Source organism: Physeter macrocephalus, chromosome 4 (assembly GCF_002837175.3).
Source record: "Physeter macrocephalus isolate SW-GA chromosome 4, ASM283717v5, whole genome shotgun sequence".
NCBI lineage: Eukaryota > Metazoa > Chordata > Mammalia > Artiodactyla > Physeteridae > Physeter > Physeter macrocephalus.
The window spans coordinates 139978873-139989052 of NC_041217.1; the positions used below are offsets into that span (position 1 = coordinate 139978873).

The window sequence follows — 10180 nt, forward strand, 5'->3', positions numbered from 1 at the left end:
TCCTGCGGTCCCCCTTAGCCCAAGCAAGTGACTGAGGAAGAAGGAACAGCAGCCAGTGGGGTGGGAGTGGCCATCCCGCACCCCTGCTGGGGTCTCAGCTGAGTTGCTGGTGGTTGAGTGCTCTGATGATGGCTGGCATCTCCTTTCTGCAGAAGCATCAGTCCACACGGGTAGGATGCAGGGTGGGGCTGTCCCGGAGCCCCTCCAGTGACAGGTTTATGGGACAGCAGTAGGGAAGCAGCTTAATGGCCCAGCCAACACAGTCCTTCTTGAGAGCAGCTGACCCGTGAAGAAGAAGCTCCAGTTCTCGGTCTTCAGTGTTTCTGGTGGGGCAGCAAACGGAAGAACTGGGCGACATGTAGCATGGAGAAGCTGATGTGCTGGGCACAGACCTGCCCAGAAGGACAATGACCAGCTCTTGGGGTCTGCTTGGTGTGGTGGGCTGCTCCAGCCAAGGTGGCTTCCACTTCCTGCCTGGGACGAAGAAGGCGTGGGCTCCCGCCCTTGTGGGGAGGCAGGACTGTGAAGTGGTCTGTCTCCTACCTGCTGGAGGGTCAAGTGTGGTTCAAGTCACAACTTCAGCAGACCTCGTTTAACCAGTTTTTGTTCTCTTACAAAAAAAAAAAAAAAAAAAGACCCACAGAACCAAATCCTACATGACAATAAACATGGTTTTTCTCCATAATATTGCTTAGGAAGATCAAGAGCCTGCAATCCAGTCATCCTGAAGGTCCCAAATATCGCAGGCAAGTGGGGTTTTCCTGGCGAGATGGATCCCTGCGTGGGGTGGGCCGGTGTCTGTGCCGAGAGGCCTGCTGGGGTGCGTGACACCCAGGACACTGACGTGATCCTCGGAAGAACAGAGGTCCGAGACTAAAAAATGAGATCAAAAGCAACCAGGCGTCTGCTCTCCTTGCCTTAGGCTGATGCCAGAGCTCTGCTTGTGGAGGTGGGGAGGCGGGCAGACAACCAGAGAGGCTGGGCTGGGCTGGAGGCAGGCCAAGACGGGGCGGGGGTCCCACAGTGTGAAAACCCTAAATAGCTGAGACTGAGGCGCCAACAGGTTAATGCCAGCACTCCAGAACATGCAGTGAGATCTGGAGACCCAGGTCTCCAGGAGACGCTGGTGCGGTGGCTGTGATGGCAGCGGAAGGCTGGGTGACGCAAAGAGGAGAAACGCTGTAAAGTCAGGATTCACCATCAAGCATCGTGAATCAAAGTCCTGGTGCCAGACCAGTCGCAGGCACGGATAAAAAGAATAACAAAACCCCACATTTCGTGCACGGAAGAATGCAGGAGGGTCCTCAGAAATACCGTGGTGGTCTGGTATGCTTTGGAATGGAAGCAATATCCCTCCAAAGAAGCAAGAAAATCCTGCACTTTGAGTGGAGTGGTAATCTGGCTTTTCTCTGGAGCCATTTCACATAATTTTCCAAACCTCTGCCAGGAAGCTGGTATGTGTCTGATTGCCAGTGTTCTGGGAACAGGGCTGGGAAGTACCATCATTTAGTATACAGAATTTCACTTGATTCCCTTTTTTTTCAACTTGGGCCTCACTCCCACCTTCCACTAAGCCTAATGGTCAGATGATTCTAGAGACTCATCTGTTCAGTTTCTCCAGAGAACAAGCCTCCAATACCCTGACAAGGAAGGGATACTCACCCAGTGGTAAAAAGGATCTTGGAATCCAATTTTTCCATAGAAGTGTTTTCCTTCCCTCCTCTCATCCCCACCTTACTTGGTATCTAGTACATGCAGGTTCTGAGCCTTCTGGAGTTCTGCAGGAAGACTCGGCCAATATAACCCCTCTTCAGGAACTTGGGTTGTGGGTTTCTCTGTTCTGAGTCAATGACCACTTTTCCATCAGCTTTTAATCATCCAATGTTTTTCTGACATCTTTCTGCTATTGTTTCCTCTCCTAGTCACTTCACCCTTACTGTCATTTTAGTGGTATTTGGAAAGCACCAATAGAGATAAATTCATATTTTCAACCTGCCATGCTTATCCAAATGTCCTAATACATCATATTTAAATTACCTGTTTATCCTTTCCTCCTCCATATTATACATTCCTTAAGAACAGGAACCCTGCTTTTTTCATCTTTGTACTCCTAGCATAAAGCACATACTATGTTTATTGAATATATGCTTAAATGATGAATTAACTACCCTATAACATTAACGTGTGTTAGAGATAGCATGGAAGAAACATGAGATTTTAAGTAATGCAGTTTCAAAATTTAGGAGCAGTATCAAGATAGATAAATTACTTAGCCCCTCTGAGCCACAAAGATGGACAATAAAATGTGGATAATAATAATCCCTTATGTGGTGAGGATTAAACACGATAATGTAATATTTTTTAAACCGTAGGTTTGTAGAGGGTGACAAAATTAATTTTAAGGGTTGTGGGTTGGGATCAGCATTTTAAAAAATGAAACAAAATAGGAAATATCAAGAGTTCATCACACATAATAATAAGTGTTGCTTTAGCAAGCTTGTTTCAGTTTTGTGAGTGCATGTGTGTACGGAGTTGTGATGTAAGATATATTTCTTTCTGTGGGCTGTGGAATTATATATAAAAGTATAGAAAAATCAAGTGCTTAATTATATGGTCCTGACTATAACGGCACCAGAACTTCCAAAAAAAAAAGTGGCCAACGTAACTCAGAGCAGTCTGAGGAAGTTTTAAGAAAATACAGGACTTGGACTCTTGCTATAGACTGAATGTCTGTGTCCTCTCAAAATTCATATATTGATATCTAACTCACAAATCTAATTCTTCATTTTTGGAAGTGGGGCCTTTGGGAAGTCATGCAGATGGAGCCCTCAGGAGTGGGATTAGTGCTCTTATAAAAAAGAGCCCAGAGAGTTCCCTTGTCCCTTCTGCCATAGACAACTGTCTGTGAACCAGAGAGCAGGACCTCACCATGCACCAAATCTGCCTGTGCCTTGATCTGGAACTTCCCAGCCTCCAGAACTGTGAGAAATAAATATTTCTTGTTTAAGCCACCCAGACTAAGGTATTGCTGTTATACAGCCCTAACAGACTAAGACAGACCAGTTCTTGAAGATAGCCAGAATTTAAACTGATGAAAAGAGGGCATATCAGGAGGTAGGCAGCATAAGCAAAGGGACTCGGCCTGCTGTCAGCCAGGTAGTAGTTGTGATTTAGTTGTGTTAAAACCTCTTGACATGCATCATGCGAATTCTAATTTACCATAGGAATTAATTTCCTACACTGATAATAAAATCTCACTAAGAGAACTACAAGTTGTCTAGGAATTCAGCTATTCAAATTAAGAACCACAACCAGTTGAGATCTACCAACAGAGCTTAAAGTATTATCTGCTAAATTTCTCCCTCTTCATTAAACCCTCCCCCAAATTCCAAAAGATCAAACCCAGAGAGAAGAACATTGGCCTAGTAAGCACACCAATAAAGCTGCTCTCCATAGTCCCAATCTCTTCCCTGAAGATTGTAACTAACACCTCCCACACCTCCACCTCCCAACTTGAGGAAAAATAAATACATTTCCTACTTCCCAAAGCACAGTGCTTTTCTATATAGCCAATATAACCAGACATTTAACAGCCAGTGGTGGAGGATCTGACTGTATTTATACCATACTTTAAAAGGTTTTACTGTCCACCTATACCAGAAGTCCCCTTTCCCATGAAACAACTGATGATCTCCAAGTATCTGCTTCATAACGTATTAGCTGACTTTTCTACTTACATGCCTTGATTGCTTTGTGTACTCTCAGCCCACTGGGTAAGATAAAAACAAGTTTAAGGCTGTTTTCTCAGACAGAGAACTTCCCCCAGGAACTCTCTTTCATAAAGCATATCCATTTAATATTGTTCAACTAACATTCACTGAGCTCTTCAGGCACAAGGCGTTTTCAAGGTGCTAGAGGTACAGCAATGAATTAGACGTGGTACTCACCTTGGAGGAGCTTATGTGCAAAAGAATATAGACATAAAAACAGAATTTCAGGATAAAATAGTAAGTACTAAGTTAACATGTGGGAAAGTCAGGAGGACCAGAGGAGGTTTCTTGGAGAAGGTCTGAATTGATCTTTTAAAAATGCAAATAAGGGCTTCCCTGGTGGTGCAGTGGTTAAGAATCTGCCTGCCAGTTCAGGGCACATGGGTTCAAGCCCTGGTCCGGGAAGATCCCACATGCCACGGAGCAATTAAGCCCGTGCACCGTAACTACTGAGCCTGTGCTCTAGAGCTCGCGAGCCACAACTACTGAGCCCACGTGCCACAACTACTGAAGCCCATTCAGCTAGAGCCCGTGCTCTGCAACGAGAAGCCACCGCAGTGAGAAGCCCGCGCACAACAACGAAGAGTAACCCCTGCTCCCCGCAACTAGAGAAAAGCCTGCGTGCAGCAACGAAGACCCAACGCAGCCAAAAGTAAATTAATTAAAAAAAATAAAAATGCAAATAAGTTAACCAGTGAAGACAAACGGTCTTAAGTAGTGGGAAAAATAGAAAGCAAAGCAACAGAGGCATAAAAAAGTTTGGGGTGAAACTAAAAGCAGTTTGGCATCACTAGAGCACAGAGGTGGTGAGGATGTCAAGAAGTGAGACTGTAGGAGTCTCTGGCCTCCTGAGTACCAAGAAGAGTACCACTTGAGGAACAACAAAGGTCGGTGGATCCAGAAAACCTGCCACCTGTGCCGAGACGCTGAGCATCACTAATGATTCTCCTCCTCATCTACACTGGAACTGTCCCTGAGAAGGGATCCTACAAGGAGTATTCCTGGAAGTGCAGAGCTGGCGACATTCACGACCTGCTTTCCTTTCGGGTGTGAGGCGGACCTTGCCTCCGTCAGAGGTCCACACATCTTAGGATTCCACCCAGATTCAAAGCAGGTGCGGACTTTGGGTCATCTTGGGGCGTCCTTCACAAACTGCGCCCCAGGGAGAAAAGGAAAAAAGGAGGAAGATATGGCCGCTGGAACAACCCTGCGATATTACGATCCCGCAGACACACCCTACATTACAACCCACCCGAGTCGCCACTCTGATGCCCACAGGGCCAAGAAGCCAAGCTGGGCGGTGGGATGCCCCGGGCGCCCTCCGGGTAGGAAGGACAGACCGACGCACAGCCCCATATCTGATTCCCCCACCCCCCCACCCCCGGTTCCCGGTCACCTCGAATCTCCCCAGGCCTCACCCAGACAGAGCAGAGCAGGGAGCCCGCCTCCGGGGACCCACGGCTCTGTTTACCTTGGTCATCCCAACGCCCACCACAAACACCCGGTTCCGGAGCGGAGACTGTGAGATGTCCACATGCATGGCTCGGACACTTCTGGGCACGGGAGCCGCAGCTAACGTAGGGACGACTGGCCTAACGAGCGCGCAGACCTACTGAAACCTCTGCTGCGCCGGAGCAATTAGAACCGGGGGCGGGGCGGGAGGCGGCCAGGGGGCGGGGCGGACAGGCGTGGGAGCGAGCGCGCGCGTGCGCCTGCGCGTGCACTGAGGCGCCTGCGACGTGGCTGTATGGTCTCCTGGCCGGGCGGGGCGGGTTAGGGAGCCCTTTGGGGACAAGGCTGGAGTTCACAGGTGGGCTTGAGACCCAGGCCCCCTCAGCCCTTCTAAGAAAGCTCTATAGCCTGGTACCAGCCCCTCAGGTTTAGGTTCTCTATGTTGAGAGGGAGTGTGGCCTGGAGCAAGGCCTGAGACTGAGGGCAGGGCTTGGCCAGAAACTGGACACAAAAGGGTAGCCTCAGGAAGAATTTCGGCGTGTTGGAGTTGTTCTGTATCCTATTGGTCGTAGTAGTTAGAAGAGTCACTGCACGTGTAAAACAAATAGGACTGTACACTGGGGGGAGGGGGGGCGGATTTTATTACATGAATGTCTAAAACGAAAACCAAAGTTCTGTCACTAGCTCTGTGACCTTTTTTAACCTCTCTGAAACTCATGCTCATGTGTTGTTTTGTGAGGATTAAACAGGTGATAGAAACAAAGCTTTTAGCACTGAATAGAAGGAATATGTATATATGTAGGTATACTGTGGATATATACAGTGGATGCTTTTTATTGGCTGATTTTGAATTTGCAGATTTTCCTGCTCACAAAAATGTATTTGTAACCCCCAAATCAACAGTAGAAGAACCCTTGAGGTGGCAGAAAGTGTGAGTGGCCCCACGTGCCTGTTCTCAGCTGAGGTTAAACAAGAACCATGCTCTGTTTGTTTCAGCTCACGCTGTAAACCAAGGTGCTTCTCATGATCTATTTAGTGCCACCTTATTCGCATTTTTGTGTTTTTTGTTGATGATTTCACTGTTTAAAAGTGGTCCCCAAGCATGATGCCTGAAATGCTATCTAGTATACCTAGATACAAGAAGGGTGTGAGGTGCACTATGTAGAAAATACAGGAACTTAGTTCAAACATGGTATAGTGCTATTGGCTCTGAGTTCAATGTTACTATATATATGTGAATAATAAGATGTCTTTAAACAGAAACACACATAAAAGAAGGTTATGTATTGATCAGCTGACAAAAAATGCTGTGGGCAGAAACTTGCAGGAGCCTAACCCTGTATTTCCCCTAGGAGCAATTGTTCAGTATTCACTAATTTGTGTTCACAGCAACTTTCAGAACATAAATACCACCAAAAACTGAGAACCGACTCTGCGTGTGTGTGTGTGTGTGTGTGTGTGTGTGTGTGTTTGTGTGTGTAAAACTTCTAAGGCCCCTTCCAGTCCTAAGGGTGTGTGATAAGAGCCCCTCCTAGATCTCCATGGCATAAACCATCAAAAGCTGGAAGTTCACTCCCTCAGGAAAACTTCCTGTAATTGTTCCTAGCACTGGTAGAATTTAAGGCCAGATGTTCATTTAGCAGAAACTCCACTTGGCTGCTGAGGAGCCGTTGGGCAGGAAGCGGAACAAGGAAGCTACACGGAAAGGCAAGGGAAAAACTTGGGGCAAGCAGAGGTGTTCTGAGACTGATCACGCTATCTCTATGGGGACTGAGTAACCTGTCTCTGGGGGAAGGGACATGTTCAAATTGAGGCTAACTGGCCTCAGGGTTATTGCAGGAGACAGCCTTACCCCTGGAAGGGAAACTGAACCATGTGGACCCTCAGTTCACAGGCAATTTTTATTATTTCAAAAGGCCTTATAGAAATTTCATATGTATATACACCATGCCATCCCGAATAAAAATCACCATAGAGGGCTTCCCTGGTGGCGCAGTGGTTGAGAGTGCGCCTGCGGACGCAGGGGACACGGGTTCATGCCGCAGTCCGGGAAGATCCCACATGCCGCGGAGCGGCTGGGCCCGTGAGCCATGGCCGCTGAGCCTGCGCGTCCGGAGCCTGTGCTCCGCAACGGGAGAGGCCACAACAGTGAGAGGCCCGCGTACCGCAAAAACAAACAAACAAACAAAAAATCACCATAGGTTCAAAACATCCATATCCAGAGCCCACTCTCTACTGAATCAGAGCCTCTGGGAGTAAAGCCTAGGCATCAATATTTAGAAAGTTGCTCCCAGTTGATTCTAAGGAGCCTCCACTAGGCTGGGTAAAGAACTCCTGGGCTGAGAATGGGTCAACTTAGTAAAATCGTCACATGATCAGAGAAGGGGCAAAGAATCTCCCCTTTTCCTACCTATTCCTAGAGTCCAGCATAAGGCTGGCACTGAAGAGGCTTTTACTAAGTGTAGAGTTGTTTCTTGAAACTCTGATTGGCTGATAAAGACAGCACTGTGATTGGTGGATAAGATAACCCAATAGAGCAAGAAGTCACAGAGTCCAGTTTAATTATTATGTAACAAATGCTGCCTGTCCCATGGATATTGGTTTCAAAAAAGGAGCCCATAGAGGTGGAGAGGGAGTAATAATAAACATTGCTGTTAATGCTGAAAAGATTGGGAAAGGACACTTCCCTTTCCAATGTGGAAGACTAGATAATCCAAAAATTCTCCTGCCACAAAACACCTAGAAATGCTGCATAAAATACAACAAACTTCTTTTAAATGCATACAAGATGGAAGAAGAAAGTTTTTTCTTTTAATTTTATATCCATCAGTACTGTTTGAATGTTTTGATCTTGTGTGTATGTTACTTTTATTTTTGTCTTTACTATATCATGTTTTTAATTTTTGTCGTGTTTTGTTTTCATTTTAACTATTTATTTTTGAGTAGATAATAGTTAAAACATGAATCAAGATTCAAAAAGTACAAAAGGTCAAACTATAAAAATTCTCCCTCCTACCCCTATTGCCAACTTCCAGTTCCTCTCTCCTATCCTAGAAATATTTTACGTAACTACAACCAAGTATATATATACCCACCTAAGTAATGCTGTCCCTCTTTATAACACAAATTTTAGCGTTCTTTACACACTATTCCACATCTTGATTTTTTTATACAAAAATAGATTTTGAAGATCATATCAGAGCTTCCTGTGTTTTTTCATAACTGCATAGTATTCAATTTATAGATGTACTATGATTTATTTAACCAATCCCCTGTTGTTGGATATTAACACTGTTTCCAGTCTTTTGCTATTATAAGCAATGCTGCAATGAAAGGTCATTTCACACCTGTGTGGGTATATCTGTAGGTTAAGTTCCTAAAATTGGAATTTCACAGTAAAAAAAAAAGATGATTTATACTTCTGAACATATATTGCCAACTGGCCTCCATTAAAGACATTACTATCATCATTGTGAGAGTGCTCTGCATATATCCTTTAATAACTAAAACAATAGTTTGTTAAATTCATATTATAGTTCAGGAGGGATTACTGAAGGATTTTTTGCCTAAAACCAGAAGGATTTAAAAGAAAAAAATGTTACTACCTATGGCCATATTATTACTACCACTCTCATCCTACCTCCCTTACTCCTTCGCTAAGCTTCCTTGGAATCCCAGAAATAATCATAATGTAGAGAGGAGGAGAGGCACCTTGTTATTTTAAAAACCAGGCACCAGATTTCCTCTTAGGAAAAGAACTTCCTTTACTTGGTGTATTAGTTTGTGAGGGTTGCCATAACAAAGTACCACAAATTGGGTAGCTTAAACAGCAGAAATTTATTTCTGCACAGTTCTGGGGGGCTAGAAGTCCAGGATGAAGGAATTGACAGGGTTGGTTTTGTCTGAGGCCTTGGCCTCTCCTTGGCTTCTAAATGGCCATTTTCTCACTTTGTCTTCCTCTATACCCATCTGTGTTAAAAAATTTCTTCTTATAAGGACATCAGTCATGTTGGATTAGGGCTAACCCTAATGACCTCATTTTAACTTAATTACCCCTTTAAAGACCCTATTGCCAAATACAGTCACATTGTGAAGTACTGAGGGATAGGACTTCAACACATAAATGTGGGGGGGAGACACAATTCAGTCCATAACACTTAGCATTAACCTCCTTAAGTATGAGATGTGAAGTCCCACAGTTGCTCCCCAACCTTCTGTAAAAATCTTTCTCATGCAGCCTCGTGTCTGTGATTCTTTAAGGAGTGGCAGAATTGGAGTTGTGTCCAGTAATATGTAGAAAAGGGACAGGGAGGGATGGCCAGGTGATCCATAACCTGAATTAATTAATTGGAAGCAAGAACAGGTCACAAATGACAAGGAGTGACATAAACCCCAATTAATCTTGAGGGTCACAGAGAGGAACTTAAGAGTTTCCCACTGGACCCAGGAAGGAGGTTAGATACCAGTTTTGTTTAAACCTTGATGGACATAGATACCAGTTTTGTTTAAACCTTCATGGACATAGTGCTGACCTCAGCAACACCAGTGACTTTAAAAAGAGTTTTGGGCTTCCCTGGTGGCGCAGTGGTTGGGAGTCCACCTGCCGATGCAGGGCATGCGGGTTCGTGCCCCGGTCCGGGAAGATCCCACATGCCGCGGAGCGGCTGGGCCCGTGAGCCGTGGCCGCTGAGCCTGCGCGTCTGGAACCTGTGCTCCGCAACGGGAGAGGCCACAACAGTGAGAGGCCCGCGTACCGAAAAAAAAAAAAAAAAAAGAGAGTTTTATTTCTAGATCACCTAACAGTCCAGCCATTGGTTGGAGGCCAGGATTGTTAGTGGCTTTGGGGTCTTCAACAAGTGGAAAGTGAAAGAGGGGAGAGTGTTTGCTGAACACTATTGATCCACCCAGAATGAACTAAACAAGGCCACTGATGATCTCTGCAAAAGCATTTTGGGTGG

General features: G+C 45.4%; 1 protein-coding gene across 1 annotated transcript in view; it reads right to left on the minus strand.

Annotated features, from left to right (window-relative positions):
- The window catches only part of SCP2 (sterol carrier protein 2), a 174122-nt gene extending 168732 nt beyond the window's left edge, over positions 1–5390 (minus strand). The window contains exon 1 of the mRNA XM_024119754.3: positions 5242–5390. Within this exon, the coding sequence (XP_023975522.1) occupies positions 5242–5310 (69 nt within the window). The 5' untranslated portion in view covers positions 5311–5390. The remainder of the gene's footprint in view (positions 1–5241) is intronic.
- Positions 5391–10180: the final 4790 nt, after the last annotated feature.